This window comes from Eptesicus fuscus, chromosome 7, assembly GCF_027574615.1.
Source record: "Eptesicus fuscus isolate TK198812 chromosome 7, DD_ASM_mEF_20220401, whole genome shotgun sequence".
NCBI classification, from domain to species: domain Eukaryota; kingdom Metazoa; phylum Chordata; class Mammalia; order Chiroptera; family Vespertilionidae; genus Eptesicus; species Eptesicus fuscus.
The window spans coordinates 58,442,578-58,466,477 of record NC_072479.1 but is presented as its reverse complement, the minus strand read 5'-3'; the positions used below and the strand labels follow the sequence as shown (position 1 = coordinate 58,466,477).

Genomic DNA, 23,900 nt, shown 5'->3' with positions numbered 1-23,900 from the left:
CAGTAAACCATAGAAACACACTGGCTCTGATGGCTACCTGGATCAGACAGACTGATCCAGGGTCTACTTAGTATAGTCATCGGCGGCTTCTTCAGTCAGGACTTTAGAGGTGCTTACCGTGTGTCCACAATCCAGGAAGGACATGCCCAAAGCAATCAGACATTGCCAAATCTGAAAGAGAAAACAGAGCCATCATTCACCAACCTCTCGGAAGAGCCCTCTTACCCACGGTGACTGCTCAAAACTGGGCTCTCAGATGCAAACCTGCTCTCTTCCGTGAACATCCAGCTTTGCCTATCTTCTATCACCAAGTCATTCTCCAACCCCACAACCCCTTCAAAACATCCTGGAATCTCCTTCTTCGGCCAGGCTTTTCCACACTAGTGACAATGCTGAGCTCCCTCTGCTCCTACTGCTTGGTGTTTGCAGTTTGTTTCTTTTATCGGACTTGGAGTTCCCTAAAGACCACTTTTCTTCATGAGGAGGGGCATGAATGACAGACTAATACAACTGAATAGTCTCCGAAACTGCTCTATGAAGCGGATGTTTTGGAGCTAAACCGCAGTAACCCATTCTAGCCTTAAAAAACAGTCTTCAACAACCTCAAAAGTCTCGGGCTGCCTGAGGACAACTCGGCACCTTCATGACCAATATGCATGAAGGAAGGATTCCTTTACCTTCTACAGAAATTTTAAAAACAATTACTGTCAAGGACATATTCAGTTGCTTGGATTTCCTTAGAGTAAGTCCCTATAATATATATAGGGTCAGCATGATTTTAGTGTGCCTAAGGTTTACCGGAGAGCAAAAGAAAGGGGATGTATCAATTCAGGACATCGTTTTTCAACATTCACTAAAGTGATTTTTCTCAATCAAGTACCTAACCTGTGGCAGACATTGGCATGGGGACTAGGTTAACTGTTACAAAGATCAGCAGTGGATTTCCAGCCTCCATCCTTAACCATTCTCTTCAGCAGATATGGTATAAATTCTGCCGTCCCTGATCCTCAACCCTTGTGTGTTTCAGAGAAACCTGTATAGAACAGGGAGGTGGATTTGATGTTGCTGCTATAGTCATTTTTCATTAATATAAATAACACTATAGACTTGGAAAATAAAGAAAAGAACATATCCATAATCCCATCATCTTAAGACAAGTACTATTACCATTTTTATATAATTGACTCTAGAATTTTGAAAATTTTTTTATTATCTGGGTACACATAATTCTACATTCCTTTTCTATGTGGTTTTATAACCATCACCTTTTAGTAATTCTAAAATAATTCAATGTGAGATATAACTTTTTATTTATTTCCTTACTAGACAGCTATTAAGTAGCAGAGCTGAGCAGGGCTGTGAACCCACATGATCCACCCCAAAGCTCTGAAATCACACCGCACAGCCCCCTTATCCAACCCTATTTTGTTCCACTCTCTGCTTTCCAGACTGATCCTCTTTGTTTAGTTCCTATACTCTCCTGTTAGGAATTATTAAGAATGGAAACTAAACAGAAGTGACAGAAATAGAAAGATGACAGCTCTTAGGAACCAAATTTTATGATTAAAAATAGTGTTTAACCAAAAAAGTGTGTGTGTGTATGTGTGTGTGTGTGTGTGTGGTATATGGTGTGTGTGTGTGTGTATGTGTGTGTGTGTGTATGTGGTATGTGTGTGTGTGTGTGTATGTGTGTATGTGTGTGTGTGTGTGTGTGTGGTATGTGGTGTGTGTGTATGTGTGTGGTATGTGGTGTGTGTGTGTGGTATGTGTGTGTATGTGTATGTTGTGTGTGTGTGTGTGGTATGTGGTGTGTGTGTGGTATGTGGTGTGTGTGTGTGTGGTATGTGGTGTGTGTGTGTGGTATGTGGTGTGTGTGTGTGTGGTATGTGGTGTGTGTGGTATGTGGTGTGTGTGTGTGGTATGTGGTGTGTGTGTGTGTGGTATGTGTTGTGTGTGTGTGTGGTATGTTGTGTGTGTGTGTATGTGGTGTGTGTGTGTGGTATGTGGTGTGTGTGTGTGGTATGTGGTGTGTGTGTGTGGTATGTGGTGTGTGTGTGTGGTATGTGGTGTGTGTGTGTGTGTGTGGTATGTGGGTGTGTGTGTGGTATGTGGTGTGTGTGTGTGTGTGTGGTATGTGGTGTGTGTGTGTGGTATGTGGTGTGTGTGTGTGGTATGTGGTGTGTGTGTGTGGTATGTGGTGTGTGTGTGTGGTATGTGGTGTGTGTGTGTGTGTGTAGTATGTGGTATCTGTGGGGTATGTGGTATGTGTGTAGTATGTGGTATGTGGTGTGTGGTATGTGGTGTGTGTGTGGTATGTGGTATGTGGTATGCGGTATGTAGTGTGTATGTGGTATGTGGTGTGTGTGTGTGTGGTATGTGGTGTGTGTGTGTGTGGTATGTGGTGTGTGTGTGTGGTATGTGGTGTGTGTGTGTGGTATGTGGTGTGTGTGTGTGATATGTGGTGTGTGTGTGTGGTATGTGGTGTGTGTGTGTGGTATGTGGTGTGTGTGGGTGTGGTATGTGTTGTGTGTGTGTGTGGTATGTGGTGTGTGTGTATGTGGTATGTGGTGTGTATGTGGTATGTGGTGTGTGTGGTATGTGGTGTGTGTGGTGTGTGTGTGGTGTGTGTGTGTGGTATGTGGTGTGTGTGTGTGGTATGTGGTGTGTGTGTGTGTGTGTATGTGTGTGTGGTATGTGGTGTGTGTGTGTGGTATGTGGTGTGTGTGTGTGGTATGTGGTGTGTGTGTGTGTGTGGTATGTGGTGTGTGTGTGTGGTATGTGGTGTGTGTGTGTGTGTATGTGTGTGTGGTATGTGGTGTGTGTGTGTGGTATGTGGTGTGTGTGTGTGTGGTATGTGGTGTGTGTGGTATGTGGTGTGTGTGTGTGGTATGTGGTGTGTGTGTGTGTGTGTGTGCAGTTTAACCACAGCTGACTTAACAATTTCATGTAAATTACCTCAATAACCTGAAGACAGACTGCTAGGTGCTCCTTTGGGAGCTTCCTGGATGTTAGTCAGCCCCACGCTGCCATCCCGATACCTATGCCCCTACCCCCTCCCAACTGGACTTACCAAGTAAAACACGAAGCTCAGATAAGCCAAACTGACCACGGCAGCCACCACATACAGAACCACATGCCCAAGACTCTGGACATAAATCACGACAAAGTACATGTTGATAGAACAGATGACAAGGACCAAGATCCCGCCTGCAATCTTCCAGCCCCTGCAAAAGAATCAGCACCGTCACTGGTGGAAGAGCCCAACCTGTCCACAACAGAGCAGGGCGCTGCGTCTTGTGGGGCAGACAGGGCAGGAGTAAGCAGCATTTCAAAACAGGTGTGCTCCCCGTCGTGGGAGCATGCCCACGCCTTTCCCGTCCTCTCAGCTTCCCCCACAGGCGTGCATCCCTCCCTCTAAGGGACCCCAAGAGACCTGCAACCAGGGGAGCAATGGGCAGCGGCAGCTCCTCCCAGACAAACCCCCTACACCTGTCTCCAAGGCCCCCTTTTCTCTGACTTCTAGTGAGTCAGAGCCACCCCGCCTGGGTTCTCTCCTGTTGCTTCTTTCATCCTAAGCCCTTCCTTGTTTCACTGTCCCCAGCTTTAATAAATGTACTCTCAAAAAAAAAAAAAAACACAAAAAAAAACTACAAATTACCCCAGATTTGGTTAAATAAGCCAAAATTAGATAAAGATAGAGACAAAGAGAGCAAAAATAAATAAATAATAAAAAATAAAAAAAACACCTATCAAATAACCTCTATTATTCAAGTCCCTAAAAATTCAACAAGTTATGAGTATCCCTAGAGATCCAACAAGTAATTTCAACTACTCTCATATCTGTTAAAGATGTGTATGTAAGGTACTAGCTTATACCGTTCTTATTCAGGTCATTAACATGGAATTAAGTCACTTCACACTTCAGCCCTGGCCAGTGTGGCTCAGTTGGTTGGGCATCGTCCTGTGCACTGAAAGATGGCTGCTTTGATTCCTGGTCTAGGCACATGCCTGGGTGATAGGCTCAATCCCCAGTAGGGGGTGTGCAGGAGGCAGCTAATTGATGTTACACTCTCACATTGATGTTTCTCTCTCTCTCTCTCTCTCTCTCTCCCCCTTTTCCTTCCTTTTTCTCTAAAAATCAATAAAAAGTATTTATAAAAAAGATGCTTTAGCCCTGGCTGGTGTGCTTGGTGGTATCGGCCCATGCATCAAAGGGTCGGGGTTCAATTCCTGGTCAAGGGCACATACCTGAGTTGCAGGTTCGATCCCCACCCCCAGTCGGAGCATGAGGGAGGCAACCAATTGATGTGTCTCTCTCACATCCATGTTTCTCTCTCTCCCCTTCTCTCCCTCCCTTCCACTCTCTAAAAAAATCAATGGAAAAAATATCCTCAGGCGAGGACTAACAAAAAAGTAAATAAAAAGATGCGTTATACTTCAGTGGCTGAAGCTAAAGAGTTAAAGCTCTAGCACTAGCCGGTTTGGCTCAGTGGATAGAGCATTGGCCTGCAGACTGAAGGGTCCTGGGTTCGATTCCAGTCAAGGGCACATGCCTGGGTTTCGGGCTCAATCCCAAGTAGGGGGTGTGCAGGAGGCAGCCAATCAGTGATTCACTCTCATCATTGATCTCTCTCTCTCTCTCTCTTTCTCTCTCCCCCTTCCTCTTCTAAGCCAAAGATTGAGGAGGCAGTGCTAGCAACCACCCCACGAGCCCCTATGACTCATTTTTTGATTGGCCTACTTAATGAAGATAGCCTTCCCCCACACAGCTTTGGGGAACCGAGAGAAGCACACTCACATTCCATTGGCAAAGTCACTCATTACTGGCCGCAAGCTCGTAAACGTGAGGATGGGTATGAGAGCAAAGGGAAGCTGGAAAAGAAAAACCTAAGATCAGATGGGGCTGCTGGGGGTCCCTGTATCATCCCAGAGTAGCATTACTAGTGAAAGGGAAACACAGACCCTGTCTCATTTACTCTATGAAAAATTATTCCTATCATCCCAAATGCTCAAGCATTATGTTGAAATCTGCACAGCTGTCATTAACCTAACATCAATTATGATCATAAGGTTCTTTACAAATATTTGTTTCTGCCTTGTCTTAACCTGCTTAGGACCTAGCAGTATCCTATATGTCATTTAACACTTTCTTGGTTTAATCAATAATAACTTTGTATCCTATATGCAATTATAATTCCCATTCAATAGGCTTTAAAAAAAAAAAAACCAAGTCATTTCTAAAAGCCTTTTGGATGCCAGGGATTTCGTACACATTTACTGCAGACCAAGACCATGCCTCTCTCTTCCTCTAAATTTTTCCTAGCACCTGGCACTAGGCTTGGTACCTAGGGCAGTCCATAATGCTACCTCACCTGTAAGCTCTGCAGAACATTGAGGAAGTCATTCATCCCAGTTAGATGTTCTACATCTTGGAAGACAGCAACCAGCAGAGTCGGGATAATGGCAATAGAGCGGGTCAGAATCACTCGGGCAAAGCGTGACCATCTTAGGTTCAGGAATCCCTGGAAGAAAACACAGAAACAGGATGAGTGTCTGGAACAGGAAACTAAAAAGTTTTGGAGCGATTCAGGAAGACCTTAAAAGCATGGGATTAATAAGTAACAAAAGGCCAATTTCCCCTTCCTCTAGTCCAGCGGTCGCCAACCGGTGGTCCGTGGGGTCTGAAAGGTTGGCGACCGCTGCTCTAGTCTATACCAGTCAAAGCAGCACCTACCTCCATGACAAACTGGCCAGAATAGGTTCCTGTCATGGTGGAGCTCTGCCCTGCGGCCAGGATCCCCACGGCCCAGATGTAGAGTGCAGCAGGCCCGAAGTAACATCCCAGCACAATTCCCTGGGGGGGAGGGGCAAGGGAGAAGCAGGTGTGTGTCAGTGAACTGCTTAGACAACACCCAAAACAGCATGTCTCTCTTCTTTGCTATGCACCCAGCTAAACCAAGGGCTGTGCAGGGGGCACTGTCCCAGAAGCTCAACTCAGTCCTAACTTCATTCTAAACCTTTCAACCTAAATTTTGCTAGATGGTCCTTCATTCCTTAGCCTAGTCCTTTCTCTTCTCCAAGCTCCTAAAGTCTTCATCCTCAACCTATACCTGAAATATTAATAAGATAAAAAAGTCTACACTATATTTCCCAAATTATACTGCTTAACACAATATTTTAGAAGATAATAAGAGTGAAAAGAAAGTTCAAATAAATTTGGGAAATGCTACATACATACACATTCTACACCTGGAGGTTCACAATGTAACCAATATAAAAGGGACTGAGCCCCAGTGAAGACCACTTTACTAGGTACACTTTCTCCAGTTGCCCCTGTTAACATCAGTAGAACACTCTACTATCAGCACAAGTTTGGGAACTGCTGAAAAAATTCATTTTTTTAGCTGATCCTTTATTCTTTCTATGTAGTCCAAAATGCTTGCCTAGCATCTGGACCTCTGAAATAAATGACACTCCACAGGGAGATATGCTTAGCTCTGAAGCGAACCTACAGAAAAGACCAGCTACTAAGCCAAGAATATTGACCCAGGGCCAAAGAACACAAATCTGACTTGTTTACCCCTTTGAAGATGTCCACAGCCAGTGTTGAGTTATCATCAGGAATAAGGCCAGTATGGGGACTGCTGCTGTTTTTACAGACTTCAATCTGGAAAAGAAAGCAGTTTGGGAGCAACTTTTATTTTCGAGGCATGGGCCAGAGAGGAAGAGCTCTCCCGCAGATCACACGCAAGTCATCTATGCGACACAGCCTGGAGGCAGAGTGGATGCTTCAGGCTGTGATGGGCAGACCCCGGGGCAAGTATCACTTGTGCTCTTCCTCCATAATCTTCCCGCACCCCCACGTCATCAACAAGATTTACTGAGTTACAGTGTGCACTGTTGGGTCATTTTAAGGACAGGAGGGAGGACCCTTAGGAAGGCTTCAAATATGAGAGGACACCCGGAACAGGGAGTCCTTAGTCCAAGCAGAACCAGGCGTCTGAGTCCTACACATGGGAAGCAAAGTGGTGATCAAAACTGGATAGGCAACCAGGAACTGAGAAGACAGAATTCAAAACGACAAAACAGTCTGTCCTAGCAACAGTTTCTGTTTTGTTTGTTGCCTCCTCCCAACCTGTCCTCAATCACCAAATGGCAGGACTGGCAAGCAGACTGGCAGTTGATAAACAGGAAACAAAAGGCTAAAGAGATGTGAAACCACTAACAACACAGCACGAGGCAATCTCCCTTCTGAGCCAAAAGCAGGGGAAAGGGTGTAGGCTTTCAGCCCCCAGGCTGCACACCCGGACCAGTGCAGTGACTTAGGGGACAGTACTGAGGCCACAGATCTACTGTCACAGATCCCAGTCGTTGTCATACTTTCCTACCCATTCCGCCTTCACATGACCTCACATTCACGACCACGCATGCCCCTGCTGGTTGACTCACCACCTGCTGGTTGGTTTTCTCAAAAAACGCTTCGGCAAAGACTGAGACGACGAAAACATTGATGATGAAGGAAACAAAGAGAGCAATGCAGGATTCAATGAAAAAGTACTTATTGGCTTCTCGAACTTCCTGCTTTTTGGCTCGGTTTACCTGTCTGGACTGGAGAGAAAATAGCATAGTCGGTTTTTTTTAAACTATTTGGAACAAGTTTCCTTGTAATATTTCATGAGTTTAGAGACAACTGAAAGATTTAGAGGGCAACAATTGACCAGATGAAATGTGAGAGAATCGCTTACATCCGTGTTCACTAAGAACTTCGTGACCCTTGGATGACATTGCACATTCCTCAAATAGGTAATAGAAACTAAGTGATTACTGAGCTCTGTTATTGTGGCTGGAAGAACCAAACACACAAGCAAAAAAAAACCAAGCTGTCTTAACAAGTGCATAACCTTAATTATAAAGGTCTCTGAAATTTCCCAGAAAACTATTGTGTAAGAATGACGGGTAAAAGGTTAGTGGGACTCTTGACTCCTGACCTCCTCAAGGCCACTCAGGGCTTTGAGATTAAAACACCCGAGACTCGGTGTACTTTCAGACCTTTTATGAACAACTTTAGTTCCAGTTTCTGTGGGGTCATAAAACAGAGTCCAAGTGTGGAGTTTGTAAGAGTCTCACCATGGAAAAAGACCTTGCTCCTTCAAGTTCTAACAGTTGTAAACTAAGTATGTGCCCCTTGCAACTAAAGGAAAACATCTCATGACCTATCTAGGAGGCCAGTGAGGTACAGGCCTTGCTCACCTTGACTAAGGCAGAATGCAGGTACATGTTGTGTGGCATGATGACAGCTCCCACGATGCCCACAGCCTGCTGGATCTGTGGGGTGCCGCAGCCTGAACAGGATGGCAGGAACATGCCCTTGAGTACCTCGCTCTGGTTGGGTCGCACTGTAATATACTACAGACCAACATAACAACTATTAGCTTTCACTGGAATATGAGACCGAGGGAGTGACAGTACTAGGAAACACTCAGCATCTTTTCCTCCTTTCCTTATAACCCCTTCTTCTTCAACAACTACCTAGAATAACGAGGAATACAGAACCATCGCAAACCAAGCAGCATTAGGGGCTTGCTGCCAGAGATCAGAGAATTCAACTCCGGGGTACCTGGATATTTTACCTCATATTTTAGATACACAAAATAGATATGCAGAGAATGTAATTAATATGCTAAAGAAATGAAATAGCTGAGCCCTAGCCAGTTTGGCTCAGTGGGTAGAGCATTGGCCTGCGGACTGAAGGGTTCTAGGTTCGATTCTGGTCAAGTGCATGTACCTCAGTTGCAGGTTCTCGGCCCTGGTCAGAGGCATGTGGGAGGCAACCAATCAATGTGTCTCTCTCACATCGGCGTTTCTCTCTGTCTCTCCCTCTCCCTTTCACTCTCTCTACAAATCAATGGAAAAAAATATCCTCAAGTGAGGATTAAAAAAAAAAAAAAGAAATGAAATGGCTGCTAAGGGCCTTATTGATATTAATTTCACAATAACTTCTATGAGACAGACCCAAGAATACAGTCAATTCTTAATTATCCACACTTATGCCTCTGATCAGCTATATTCATCTAAAAATCAGTATTTGCCACTAGCATAAGCTGACTCATTCGTAAAACACTTTTCACACATATTTTTTCCTGGTTCAGCATTTCTCTTGAAAGCCTTAGACCGAGCTGTATACCCTACTCATAGATTAGATATATTTGTAAAAGTCCAGCCAGGCCAATAAACAGCTATCAGTTAACCGGATACAGAAAAGGGCTGTTGAGGCATGTCATGGTACCGATTCCTAGGAGTGTCTGGGCTGGGCACAAACCAGGAAGCATCCACCACATCCCCTGTAGTTGCAATGCAGCAAAGTTCAAGCTGCAGTTGGTATAAACCAAAATGAGCAAAAACAGACCTCTCTACATTAATAGCCAAGAAGAACCCTATTAACATCCTTTCTAACCCTCTCCAAAGCTGTTCTATTGTCCAGATGGCCAATTTGGAACCAGGGGGTGTAGTCTGGAAAGTCCTAGAATGTTTGTCATTTATTTTTTTCCCATCACCACTTATTCTCTCTATGCCTTCTTCCACCTCCACCCACCCTCTAGTCATCCTATATAATAATCCTATTTAATAAAAGACTAATATGCAAATTGACCAAACATCAGAACAACCAGTCACTATGACGTGCATTGACCACCAGGGGGAAGATGTTCAACACAGGAGCTGCCCCCAGGCCAGCCAAGGCATGTGCCAGTGGGGGGCCCCCCCGACTGCCTCGCCAATCACCCCACAGAAGGAGGTGACCAGCAGCAGCAGCAGGGGGCAGGGCTGGTGAGCAGGCGGCACCAGGCTGGCCAAGGTGGGTGCCAGCAGGGGCCCCTGACTGCCCTGCCGGTCGCCCCACAGATCAGTCCTGATCACTGGCCAGGCCTAGGAACCCTACCTGTGCACAAATTTCGTGCACCGGGCCTCTAAGTTTTTGACATAGGAGTCCTGCAGACCTTCCTGGACACTAGTCTTTGCTATAGATAATATTCCTTCAAAATTGGCCCAAGACTTAACTGGCTTCTTTTTTTCTTTCTGCTTTTACTTTATAAACATTTTTTATTTTATGCTGAATTTACTCCTGGGCCATAAGTTTTGTTTCCTCAGTTTCTTCTGGGATATCTGTTTTCTTCTGTGCAACCTCCTCTTCTGGTTTAAAAACTACCGCTTTTTCAGTAAGAATCATCTGTGTGGCAGGGAGAGCTCATGTGTGGGGTAACCTGTAAGTTCTGTGCCACATCTTGGGAGCTTTGTTAACCTAGATGTGCTCAGTGTCCAGTGCTCAGGGAACTAAATCCTTAAGTTCAACATTACTCTCCGGCTTTTTAAGCACATGCAGCAAAAACTCAACACTCTTTTTTGGGTCACCAACCCTATGTCCAGCCCCACTGTATGGCCTGGGTACACCTACCAACTCCACCAATGTCACAACAGAATGCTTCAGTAAGGTGACATCCTTCAGACACTTGATGGGCTTTTCAGATATGCATACCCCAGATGGCCTGGGCAATTTCACGAATGTTCTTAGAGTGGACACAAAGATCTGAACCTCTTAATCTGCATGACTTTGCCTGATTTCTGGGTCAAGTCAATAGCAAACTATTTTCATAGGTCACCTCTGCTACTTACAAGAAGAGGAAGCAACTGTCTTTTTCTTAGCACATGCAATACAATTGAACCATCCTAGCATTATTTTGTCTTTTATAATAAAAACAACAAACAATTTTTTTGTTTGTCTTGAAAAGATAATAAATAGTCTGACACACTTGCCTCATATCCAAAAGTGAGGGCCATAACAGTGATGAGAAAGCCAAAAAATGCTTCCAGCTTCCGCAAGCCTAAAGAGGAAAATGCAGCAGTGAGTTTACAGGAGACAGAGTTCCCCATCAGTCACATGATGGAAAAGTAGTTTCTTTGCCTAACCCCTCCATTCCCACTCTACTTACCATATTTGTCCAAAAAGAGAAATACAAAAGTATCTGCAATGGTGATGAGAACTCCACCCCATAGGGGAACCCTAGATCAGAGATAAGAAATGGAAATTAAAGTAAAGAAAGACAGAGAAGTACTTTCTTCCCAACAGCTCTCCATACATACAACTTCTGGAGAAGCAAGGACTTGGGGGGAGGGGACAGTGGCAGGAGGCCAGGCCTTGGGTAGTTTAGGATCACATGAATAATATTCACTCAAACCTGACTGTCTACTACGTCAGACATTAGGGTACACAGTTGAAAGAATGGGTCTTACCCCTCAAGGAGCTCATTGTTTACTGGGATAATTTGACATACAAATAAATAACTGTGATACACAATAATACATACTGCATAACAGAGGTATATATAATCCAACATGAGAACATGAAAGATATACAGTCTACATCTTCCAGGACAGAGGAAAGTGGGCCCAGATAGGTTCCACAGAAAATATAATAAACTTGAGTTGAATCTTAAAAATGAGTTGGGTTTTTGTTTTTACATTTGCTTTGAAATCTAGCAAAATATTACTTTCTAGAGGGAAACTCCCTCACCTTCCTACAGACAGGAGATTGATGGCAATGGCTGAGCCAATAACTTCTTGCATATCTGAGCCAATGATAGCCAACTCCACCATCAGCCACAGGACAATTCGTGGGACCTAAACACCAAACAGAAGAAAGACATGGTTCTAGTTAATAACTTCTAAGAACTTCCCTCATAATTTGGAATTCACATTTTGGAACTGACCCATCAGCAGTCTTTATAAGCCTTCAGTTTAGAGATAAAGACCCATCATAGCACTGTGGGCCCTAGCTACAGAAGGCAAGTGTGCTTCTGTGCAGCGGAGCTTATGAGTCAGGGTCTAGGTAGCAGCTGGATCCTAATTTTTTCCTCTTTCCTTTCCATTCAAGAGAGGAATGGAATTTCCATTCATTAATTTCCACTTAATTTCGTGCCTAAAAAAACGATCCTAAGTCTTACGGGGAAATGATGATGCTAATATGGTCAAAATACTGTTCAGGAGCGAATAAAAAATGTCTGAAGAAAATATCGATCCAGATTGTAACCGAAGAGACATAACAAATGTGAAAAGGCTGAGTCTTCTGAAATGTAATAATAACACGGAAGTAAAAAAGGACAGATGCAAAGGGACTCAGGGCAAAGTGGTTGGAATTGGGTGGTGTATGACAAAATAGGGAACTAATCTGGTCAAACAATGCAGGCTGAAGACAAATCTAGTTAATGCTGGTTCACTGAGCACAGTAAAAGAACACCTCCACGTATCTACTACCCAAAAAACTACTGCTAAGATACACAAAGAAAGAGAAGCTAAAAGAAATTATAAATTACCAGGATTTTCTTTTAAGAAGTATATAAGAAAAAAAAAGATTAGGGTACTTTCTCACAGCCAGGAAAGGAGATTAAACATTTAGGACAAACCAGAGGTAGATCTCTAGTATCTCATCTAAAGATGAAGCTAGCCCTAACCGGTTTGGCTCAGTGGATGGAGCCTTGGCCTGCAGACTGAAGGGTCCCAGGTTCGGTTCTGGTCAAGGGCATGCACCTTGGTGTGGGCACATCCCCAGTGGGGGGTGTGCAGGAAGCAGCTGGTTGATGTTTCTCTCTCATCGATGTTTCTAACTCTCTATCCCTCTCCCCTCCTCTCTGTAAAAAATCGATAAAATATATTTTTAAAAAATAAAGATGAAGCTAAGGCCCAGCGGTGTGGCTCAGTGGTTGAGCATCAACCTATGAACTAGGAGGTCATGGTTCAATTCCTGGTCAGGGCATATGCCCAAGTTGCAGGCTCGATCCCCAGTGTGCAGCGTGTAAGAGACAGCCAATCAATGATTCTCTCTCATCACTGATGTTTCTATTTCTCTCTCCCTCTCCCTTCTATTATAAAAAGAAAAGGCTCTAGCTGGTTTGGCTCAGTGGATAGAGCATCGGCCTGTGGTCTGAAGGGTCCTGGCTTTGATTCCGGTCAAGGGCACATGCCCATGTGGTATGCTCAGTTCCCAGTGGAGGGCGTGCAGGAGGCAGCCAATCAATGATTTTCTCTCATCATTGATGTTTCTATATCTCTCTCCTTCTCCCTTCCTCTCTGAAATCAATGAAAAAAAGAAAAAAAGATGAAGCTAGGGTAAAGCTCTCTTCCGGACACAGGCTCCACTTCCGCCTTAGGTGGCAGTAAGAAAGGCTCCAAGGGTCCAGAAGGAAGAGGAAGAGAAGAGGGTAACACCCAGGGTCAGGGTTAATTGAAAAATAGTTATTAGAAGATCCAAAGATCCTGCCACAAACAGTTTGTATTATAAGGAAGAAACTTACTTTTTTCTAATTGTTAGCAAAGTCAAACAAAAAGAAAATATGTATAATGCAAAGTGACTGAGTAATATGAAAGCATGACTGAAAGTGCTTAGAGAGTAGCCCCCACCACGCCATGGCACTAATAGATGCCAGAAGGCAGAATGAATGGTAAATGTTTACTCAAACAGGATTTTTCTAAATAAAGCTAAGGCCCAGCTTCATTTAGAAAATGAAGGAATGTAGAAATGTGGCTTGGCAGTAAAAGGGGCCTAGAGAATTTCCTTGGGACTCCCAGTCCTCAGGGTCACTGACCCCCACGTTCTCCACTGTTTCAGTATACAGTAGTAGGGCCAGCACATACTGCCAGACACACAGATTCCTATAATGTGAGTGACAGACAAACAGAACAGTACACTGCTCACCTTGGGATACTGACGGTAACAGACTTCAGCAAGATGCAGCCCCGTGACCACTCCCAGTCTAGCCGCAAGGCGCTGCAGCAGGAGTCCCACAATGGTGGCCAACAGAAGAACCCAGAGCAACTAGAGAAGAACAAAATCCCACCATAACACTCACAGACAGCAGAGGCCTTTTTGTTTGGTTGTTTGGAAATGTGAATGGGAAGCACAACATTCAGGAAAGAGCCCAGGTCAGGAACCAAGTGACCCAAGTTCTGTATCAGGTTGTACACATAACCTGGTATGTCTCCTTGTACCTCTCTGAGCCTTAGTTTCTCCCATCTGCAGTTTCTCCTTTATTCAAGGGAATTGTGTGGGTGAAATAAAAAACCAACTATGTGGATAAAATAAAATAAAAAACCAGATGGAAAAGTACTTTTCACTTAAACGTCACCGTAAGTTCAGAGGTTGATGCCCACCAGCAGAGTAGAGGAAAAGGATGTGAGAGTGTTGTGTGTGTTTAAAAGGGACACGGGTAGCCGAAACCGGTTTGGCTCAGTGGATAGAGTGTCGGCCTGCGGACTCAAGGGTCCCAGGTTCGATTCCGGTCAGGGGCATGTACCTTGGTTGTGGGCACATCCCCAGTAGGGGGTGTGCAGGAGGCAGCTGAATCGATGTTTCTCTCTCATTGATGTTTCTAACTCTCTATTTATTTATTTAAATAAATAAATAAATAAATAAATAAATAAATAAATAAATGGGACACGGGTAGAATTAGACATTTACCTTAAACCCAGCCACTGCTCCAGACTGCAAATCTGATTCGATGTTTCCTGGATCCAGGTAGGCAATGCTCATAAGAAAGCCTGGTCCCGTGAAAGCCCATAGTTTACGAAAGCTAAAACAAGAGTGCTGTACAGGAGGAAAAGAGATCAAACTGATTATCACCTCCATACTACTGATCTGTTTTATCATATACAAGCAACAATATCAGTGTCACAAAACAAAGGATTTAGGATGGTGGATATTGGGTGTGTCCAAGTTTCATCTCCATTTTATCCACTTATTATCAATAAGTTGGCCCCTTCTCTGTCCAAGTAAAGAGCCTTTCCCTTACCTTTCTCTTTTCCATCAGCCTCTCATTTTAAAACAAGAGTAACAATATCAGTATCTCTGTGCTCAACCACTACCCAAATGGGACAAAAGCTGTCATAAAAAGCCCTGGCTGGTTTGGCTCAGTAGATAGAGCGTTGGCCTGCGGACTGAAGGGTCCCAGGTTCGATTCCAGTCCGGGGCATGTACCTTGGTTGCGGGCACATCCCCAGTGGGGGGTGTGCAGGAGGCAGCTGATCGATGTTTCTCTCTCATCGATGTTTCTAACTCTCTATCCCTCTCCCTTCTCTCTGTGAAGGAATCAATAAAATATATTTTTTTAAAAAGCTGTCGTAAAAGAGGAACATAAATCTCATACTTCTTTGATGTGAGCGTTTCTCATTGGCAACAGTTTTCAAGGCCCTCATTTTCCTGAACAGCTTCTATTTATTCTGATTTTTAAAATTCGGTCTTCAGAGACTGTGTGCCAAACTTAGACCTGAGGTTGTTGATCTTGCGTTGTCCAGCAGACCTGTTACACACGTTTTCCTTACATAACAACTTTTTCTTCCAAGGACCTGTCACTGACCTCCTCCTCAGGAATGGGAATCTTCTCATCAAAGTAGGTGGTGAAGGGCTCCTCTGAGGTCCCGGTGGTTTGCGGAAGAGAGGAGCTACTGTAGGCAGGGTTGATAGCACCAAGACTGGCAGAGTCCCCATAGTCTTCAGAAGCAGCACCTGAATAAATAAATTTGAAAAGAATTTTTTTTAAAAAATGAGCAAACTAACAATTCATCCATAGTAATACTGAAATTAAATCTTTAACACCCTAAAGGCACAAGAGTTACCTGACTGTATCTCAATTTATTTCTAATACTTTATTTTTATTTTAAATAAATTAATTTTTCCAATTATTTTCTTAATCCTCACCTGAGGATATGTTTTTATTGATTTAAGAGAGAAAGAGAAACATCAATCAGTAGCCTACAGTATGCACCCCAACTGGAGATCGAACATGCAACCTTTTGTTGTACGGGACAATGCTCCAACCAACTGAGCCACCCAGCCACGGAAATAAATTTATTTTTGAATAAGCAATACATTCACATGATTGAAAATTTGAGAAATAAAAAAAGGCTATAGCAAAAAAGCTCCCTATCACTTCCTTCTGCCGTCATTCAGCTCTACATCAGTTTTGTGGGTTTTTTTAAAATATCTTTTTATTGAATTCAGAGAGGAAGGGAGAGGGAGAGAGAGATAAAAACATCAATGCTGAGAGAGATTCATTGATCAGCTGCCTCCTGCAGGGAGGGGATCAAGCCTACAACCCTCTCCTGGTTCATAGGTCGACACTCAACCACTGACGTACAACAGCTGGGGCTCTATATCAGTTTTAAGACTACTTACATCAGTGGTTCTCAACCTTTTTAATGCCATGACCCTTTAATACAGTTCCTCATGCTGTGGTGACCCCCAACCATAAAATTATTTTCGTTGCTACTTCATAACTGTAATTTTGCTACGTTATGAATCGTAACGTAAATATCTATGGTTTTAGGCGACCTGCTAACGGTTCTCAACCTGTGGGTCGCGAAGGTTGAGAAACGCTGCTGTAGAGCCTAAGACCATCGGAAAACACAGATATTTACATTACGATTCATTAAAAGTAGCAAAATTACAGTTATGAAGTAGCAACGAAAATAATTTTATGGTTGGGGGTCACCACAGCATGAGGAACGGTATTAAAGGGTCGCGGCATTAGAAAGGTTGAGAACCACTGACTTACATAGTCTCACAATGGTTTTTCTACTTTCATACTTCTATTCCCACTTGGCAACTTTTAGAACCATTTCATTTTCTTCTAAGAACACTGATGTCTAGGACTCAAAATATAACATTCCCAGACTAGCCTCTTTGGTAACCTAAAATCCTAACTTTTACAAGAAAAACTGGGTCAATCTAGTAGGGACACACCACCACCACCTCCCCTCCTAATATTTGGTAGGACTTACTCAAAGAAACTTCCTTGGACATTATGCCTCCGGCAGGCTTCTCAAAAAATGTGGAAGTTGCAAAATCCTGCCACAGTTCGGGCTAAAATCTGAGGCTGCCGGAAAACCGCCAAGCAGGAACCCCTCTGCCTCCTGACTAAGGCCTGCAGTAAAGAGTGCAGGTCACGTGGTGACCCTCGGGATAGGAGAACTCATCGAAGACTGACAGTGTTTCCCTGACCTAGGCATTCCGCAGTTAATCTTAAATGCAGGGAGGGGTAGGGATTAGGGACTGGAAGATAACGGCTAATCTGCCCAAAAGATACAAAACCAGGATAGCTGTAGCCATCAAATGGCTATTTTGAACCACAAAGCTCTAATCTCAGTGTTTCTAAGAAATCCTTATAACCTCCAATTAAAAAACAAAAGCTTTCTTTCTATATGGAAAGTGGCCCAGAACTTATTAAGAATTTTTTTTTAATTATAAAAAGGAATGGAAATTCTAAAGGGAAAACTTAGAATTAGGAAGGATTAGTCAAAGCAGTCAAGAAGCTCTAATCAAATACAGCATAAGGTGCACACCCAGTACTTTACAGCTCCATACATATCTGAAATGCCATCCGCAGCCCAGAAGGAGGGTTTTATGACAAGTCTGTGAATATTACTGCCTTTGCAGGCATTACTGCTATAGAAACCTAACTTGTTGCTAATCTTGGCTCATCTCAGAACTGGAAACAAGATGAGGCAGGTCTCTGCAGTTATAAACCCATTTTCATTTACAGCCTCAGTCACCAGATGGTGACTTCTGAATGGAGCAGATCTCCACGAAGATATTATTGGCCGAAGGAGGGCAAATGGGAACATTTTTTGTTGGAATAGACAATGAAAAAGAAAATATGATAAATTTCTATATCCAAATAACAATCAGAAAATAACACAAAAACTGTAAATTACCATCTGGCATCTTCTGTTCAGGCCCCAACACCATGGTGTTCTTAGAATAGGATTCTGGAAAGTAGAAAAGGGAGGGAGAGGAGTGAACAAGAACAAACTAACAAGTTCAGCAACAGCATTTGTACTCTGTACAACCAAAGCCTTACTATATGAAAAGAGTAATTCTTCTATGGAATTAGATAACCTTGAAAATAATTAGTTTTCTGAGTATGATTAAGGGATTTTAATAAAAATATGTCTTAATCATGGTTTTGCTGGCAAGATTTCAAAACCAAATTGGAGCAGGCAAATGTTTTATTTGTTTTTGAGAAGCAGGTCCTCTAGAACAGCGTAGCACCACGTTCCCCACAAACATGTGTTGCATGACAGGCGAGGGGGCGGACCCCCTCCCAGGACCAGGGCTGCACCGACCAGTCTGATTTCTCCCATTTTGAGTTTTTAATATTTTTTAATTGATTGACTGATTTTAGGAGGGTGGGGAGGGAGAGACAGGAAGAGAGAAACACTGCTTTGTTGTTCCACATAATTATGCATTCATTGGTTGATTCTTGTATGTGCCCTGACCAGGGATGGATGGAACCTGCAACCTTAACCAATGGGGACCGGGCAGTGCCCTAACCATCTGAGTAGCCTAGCCAGGCCTCATTTTTATGAGTTTTTAAGGGCAGAAATCTAAAACTCTCTCTGACCTAACAATTTAAACTTGAGAAACAGAGTGGAGAAATAAAAAAGAGTCACAGTGGTTATGCTGCTAATTTATTAACTTTAGGTTATGCTGCTAATTTATTAACTGAGGCATCAAAAAAATAATTATTCTTGTTTAAACTGACTCTGAGAACTTAAGCTTTTGAAATTTCCAGTCCTACCTGAATATCAGGGCATTGTGCCTTTGATGCCTCCAGTTAACCATCTGAATTACCTCAAAAAAAAAATGTTGCATTGTCTAAACCACCGGACATCTGAGGATTACCATCTTGAACCAATGCGGGCACTAAGAATGCAGAACTGATTCTCCTCCAAAATGGACTTCTTACTATAAAACGCTCAGACTTTTCTTTCTCCTCGGGAATACACTTGGTATTGCCTAGTCGTTGGGAGTCTTCAATTAGAAATAAATGACAAAGATTTATGTAAGGGCCCAGCCAGTGTGGCTCAGTGGTTGGGCATCAACCTACGAACCAGGAGGTCACAGTTGGATTCCTGATCAGGGCACATGCCTGGGTTGCAGGCTTGATCCCAAGTGTTTGTGTGTGTGTGTGTGGGGGGTGGGGGGGGGTAGGGAGGACAGGCATGCAGGAGGCAGCCAATCAATGATTCTCTCTCATCATTGATGTTCCTATCTCTTTCTTCCTCTCTTTGAAATCAATAAAAATATATATTTTTAAATATTTATTCAAGCACTTATGCTTCAATTTCTGGACAGGGAAAAGCACCTCACCAGCACACGGATAGTGGAGGGCCACTATTTCCTAGCTCCATGTTTCCCCAGGAGAGACGTCAGCTCTAATGTTTCAGGTCTCACTCCCCACCCTTCAACAACTGGGAGAAGAAACTAATGACCGTGCCCTCCGCTCCTGGACTTTGAGGGAGCGCTGCAGCAGGAGGGCTGGGCCTGGTTCTCGAGATGCTGGCACTCCTCGCAGTCCTGCAATAAGCAACCTGTGGGGACGAGGAGGTGTCCAACATGTCCCCATTCTGTTGGGGTAAGTTCAACTGGGTGTAAAGAGGTATTAATAAGCCCATTTGACCACAGATCTATGGTGTATTCTCCAGTCAACCCCGCCAATAAGGCTTGATTTTTTAAATTTCTGATCTACTAATTAAGGAATCTACTTCTCAGTCAATTGCAAATTCAGAAGGGGAAGATAGGGTAATAATAACTCTCCTTCTGAAAAGGTATGAAGACTCCCCTTAGCTGTCTTTTACTGTTTAAATGGTCTTTTCCATTTATGTCCCTTTGTTCCTCCTAACTGAACAGTCCTCTACTTTCTGTTTTAGACCATCTATCTACCAACATATTCTATATTATACCTATCTTATAGAATTACAGAATTCAGGCCCAAAGGGGGTTTTAGGTTTCATCTATTTTCTGGGGTATAAAACATACCACCACTGACTAATTTGGAAAACAATTTTCATCTCTGCAGTAACCAATATCAGGTATTTTGTTATAAAGTATGACCAGCCATATTCCTCCTATCAGGTCTTGAGCCACCAGATGGCTCAACACCAGGCAAGAGATCCCAGCCCCTCTTTCAGCCAGTTACCATAGCTCCTCACCAAACGGGATTTACATCTGATAACTCAGCGTAGCAATAACCACTTGCTTCCAATCACAGTACAGCCCTTGGCACCACCCAGAGCCTTTTTACTTCTAATTCTAAAAAGCCAGGTAATCAGGTTTTCCTAGCCCACAATGAATTAGAAACCACAAATCCGATCCGGGATTAAGGCTGTCATAGAAAAAGGTCTTGGGCCATTTGATCTGAGGCAAAGAGCCCTTCCTTATACTTCAATTAGCTCTGAGAACATTATTATTAAGAATAATATCCAAAACCGGTTTGGCTCAATGGATAGAGCGTCGGCCTTCGGACTGAAGGGTCCCGGGTTCAATTCCGGTCAAGGGCATGTACCTTGGTTGTGGGCACATCCCCAGTGGGGGGCATGCAGGAAGCAGCTGATCAATGTTTCTCTCTCATCGATGTTTCTAACTCTCTATCCCTCTCCTTTCCTCTCTGTAAAAACTCAATAAAATATATTTTTAAAAAAAGATTAATAATAATAATTGCCCTAACCGGTTTGGCTCAGTGGATAGAGCGTCGGCCTGCGGAGTGAAGGGTCCCGGGTTCAATTCCAGTCAAGGGCATGTACCTTGGTTGCGGGCACATCCCCAGTAGCGGGTGTGTAGGAGGCAGCTGATCGATGTTTCTCTCTCATCGATGTTTCTAACTCTCTATCCTTCTCCCTTGCTCTCTTTTAAAAAATCAATAAAATATATTTTTAAATAAATAATTAAAAAAAGAATAATAATTACCTTATTCTTAATCATACTGGAGGCCCAGTGCACGAAATCATGCACAGGAAAGGTCCCTAGGCCTGGCCAGCAATCAGGGCCGATCAGGTTCCCCGCCTCCAGCCTCCCCACCTCCTCCTTCCCTCACTCCCTCAGCGCCCCACCACCGCTGCTGGTCATCCACCATGTTCCATGCTACCCCCTGGTGATCAGCGCATATCATAGCAAGTGATCTAACTCCCAGTCTTGAGCTCCCAAGGGAACAATTTGCATATTAGCGTTTTATTATATAGGATAATTAATATATTATTGTTATATCAAATTTCTTAACTGTGGCCTACTCACCAAGAACTGATTAAATTAGATTATTTTTGTAGTGATGCATGATATCCTATTTAAGAAGACACAGAAATGCTTATATACATTTGAGGAAGATTCCAATCCAAAATATGCTACTTAACGTATATTTAAAAAGCAATGAATTGAGGCACGCCCCCTTCCAGGAGCACCCGGGCACCTTTCCCTTCCCTTTCTTCTTCCCCCATAGGCATGCATCTCCTAAATTCCAAAGGACCCTACAAGACTTGCAACCAGGGACACAATGGGCAGCCCAAGCTAATCCCCTGAACCTGTCTCCAATGTCATCCCCTTTTCTCCGACTCTCCAGCAGCCCAGCCTGGGCTCACTTCTTTTCTGGAGAGCCAAAGTAGCCTCGCCTATGCTCTCTCCTGTTGCGTCTTTTATCCCACGTCCTTCCTTGTTTCCTGTTCCCAGCTTTCATAAACGTACTCTCAAAATAAAAAAATAAAAGGCAAACAACTGAGATAGTGTGTTTTTCCCCAAGCCTGTAGTCTGCAAAAGTGATAAAGAATAACTTTAGACAGAAATATTTCATGATAAAAAGTTTAATAAATATCACTATTCTAATTGATTATTCCTATACTAAATACATATAAAGCCATTAATATATAAGAAGTCTAGTCTTCTCTCTGAAATCTCAGGAATGTATTATTCCAGGAGAGAAAACTGATTCTAGATTCCAACTTTCTCATTAAAACTTTTCATTAACAAACCACAAGCTCCACTGTTTGTAGTGCATATAGGACATAACCAGGACAGGGAACAGAGAGGGTCAGTTATGCTTGGTGTGCTGCACAGTGTTTAAGCCTCCATGAGAGGTTAAGATACATACGGAAGCTGTAAGTTAACATTAAGGTAGTTTTGCTCTCTAAGGCCATACCACAGGCCATTTTCAGTCACTCGGTTACATTAAGGAAAAGACGAAGTTGAGATATAAGCAACCAGAATCAACTCAGCAATACTTCGATAGTTATGATTAATATGCTTTGATATTCTAGATCACTCCAACCATAAAGTACCACCTTCTCTTATAGCCAGTAAGATTCATCTTATTAAACAGCAATCAACGACAGAAAAATGGTTAAGTGTAATATAACTATTTTATCTTATTCCTTATCAAAAGTTGTAAGACTGTTTTACAGTATTAAAATGCTAATAAAATTAATTTTCTGTCCAAATGTCATTAAGTCTACATATCCTTTGACTCAGCAATTCTAAGAATACATCCTAGCCGAAACCGGTTTGGCTCAGTGGATAGAGCGTCGGTTTGCGGACTGAAGGGTCCCAAGTTCGATTCCGGTTAAGGGCATGTACATTGGTTGCGGGCACATCCCCGGTGGGGGGTGTGCAGGAGGCAGCTGGTCGATGTTTCTCTCTCATCGATGTTTCTCTCTCATCGATGTTTCTGGCTCTCTATCCCTCTCCCTTCCTCTCTGTAAAAAATCAATAAAATATATTAAAAAAAAAAAAAAAGAATACATCCTAAACACTCACATAAGGAAGTATGTGCATATTTCTCATAGCATTATCTGTAGTATCAAAAGACTGCAGTATCAAAAAACAACCAAGATATTAGCAGAGGACTGATTAAATAAACTATGAACATTCATACGATGGAATACCATGCAGCTATTATAAATAAGGCAGATCTATAGATATTGGTAGGAAATAATCTCCAACATATGATGTCAAGTAAAAAAACAAACTAATTTATAGAACAGTATGCTATCATTTGTGTAGGAAAATAAAAAGAACACACACATGTACACATATATACTCTCTCCAAAGGACAATAAGTCAAAAACTGGTAATGCTGTCCCTAAGACGAAGAAGTGGGGGAGCCCAAATGAGATTAGGTCAAAGGAAGACCTCTCAATGAATATATACCATATACCATTTTCTTCCTTTAAAAAATTTTACCATGTGCATTTCTGTATTATTTATTTTTTAAAAAGTATAAAGATAATATGAATTTGCTTCTTTTTTTCTATTAGTTTATTTTCCATATGTTTTGTATTGGTTTCAGATGTGCAGCATAGTGGTCAGACAATCATGTACTTTACAAAGCATTCCCTCTGACATTTCCAGTGCCCACCCGGCACCATACATAGTTACCGCAATATTATTGACTGTATTCCCTGTGCTGTACTTTACATTATCCCCGTGACTACTTTGTAACTACCAATTTGTATTTTTTAGTCCCTTCACCTCCTTCACCCAGCTATTAAGGCTCCCTTCTAATAGCTGTCAGTCTGTTCTCTGTATCTATGAATCTGTTTCAATTTTGTTTGTTCATCTATTTTGTTCTTTAGATTCCACATATAAGTAAAATCATATGGTACTTGTCTTTCTCTGATTGACTTATTTCACTGAGCCTAATACCCTCTAGTTCCATCTATGCTGTGGCAAATGATTGGATTCACTTTCTTTTTTTTTACAGGTTGAAGTAAAAGATTGTTTATTTAGCAAAAAACATGTGTGAAACACCTTAACTTGTATAAATGGATAACAAATAATCATAATTTCAAGTTTTTCTAATAATGTAGATCTAAGAGAAACATTTTAAAGAAAATAATTAATGCACATAATGTTAAAGAATCTCAAGAAAACAAGGAATAAACATTAAAAGGGGGGACAGATTCCAGTATCCAGATTTCAAGTGATTTTCTTGAAACATTTTAAAGTTCAAAACATATTTTCATTCCAACAGTGTAATCCAGATAGTTCAATCCAGCCTCCAGCCTCTCCAGTCTGAGATTTGAATGGAATA

The 23,900-nt window shown here is 42.6% G+C and overlaps 1 protein-coding gene across 3 annotated transcripts in view; it reads right to left on the bottom strand.

The window, feature by feature from the left end:
- The window catches only part of SLC11A2 (solute carrier family 11 member 2), a 43,700-nt gene that overhangs the window by 10,317 nt on the left and 9,483 nt on the right, over positions 1-23,900 (bottom strand). For all 3 annotated transcript variants that reach the window (XR_008556610.1, XR_008556609.1, XM_054719074.1), the window contains exons 2-16: positions 17,758-17,811; positions 15,402-15,550; positions 14,507-14,632; positions 13,745-13,864; positions 11,567-11,673; positions 10,986-11,056; positions 10,810-10,877; positions 8,251-8,406; positions 7,450-7,608; positions 6,581-6,667; positions 5,735-5,854; positions 5,373-5,522; positions 4,799-4,872; positions 3,071-3,224; positions 118-171 (exon numbers count right to left, since the gene is read on the bottom strand). Coding sequence is in view for 1 of the 3 variants with exons in the window: in XM_054719074.1 (XP_054575049.1) it covers positions 118-171; positions 3,071-3,224; positions 4,799-4,872; positions 5,373-5,522; positions 5,735-5,854; positions 6,581-6,667; positions 7,450-7,608; positions 8,251-8,406; positions 10,810-10,877; positions 10,986-11,056; positions 11,567-11,673; positions 13,745-13,864; positions 14,507-14,632; positions 15,402-15,550; positions 17,758-17,791 (1,629 nt within the window). In the remaining 2 variants the exon portion in view is untranslated. The remainder of the gene's footprint in view (positions 1-117; positions 172-3,070; positions 3,225-4,798; positions 4,873-5,372; positions 5,523-5,734; positions 5,855-6,580; positions 6,668-7,449; positions 7,609-8,250; positions 8,407-10,809; positions 10,878-10,985; positions 11,057-11,566; positions 11,674-13,744; positions 13,865-14,506; positions 14,633-15,401; positions 15,551-17,757; positions 17,812-23,900) is intronic.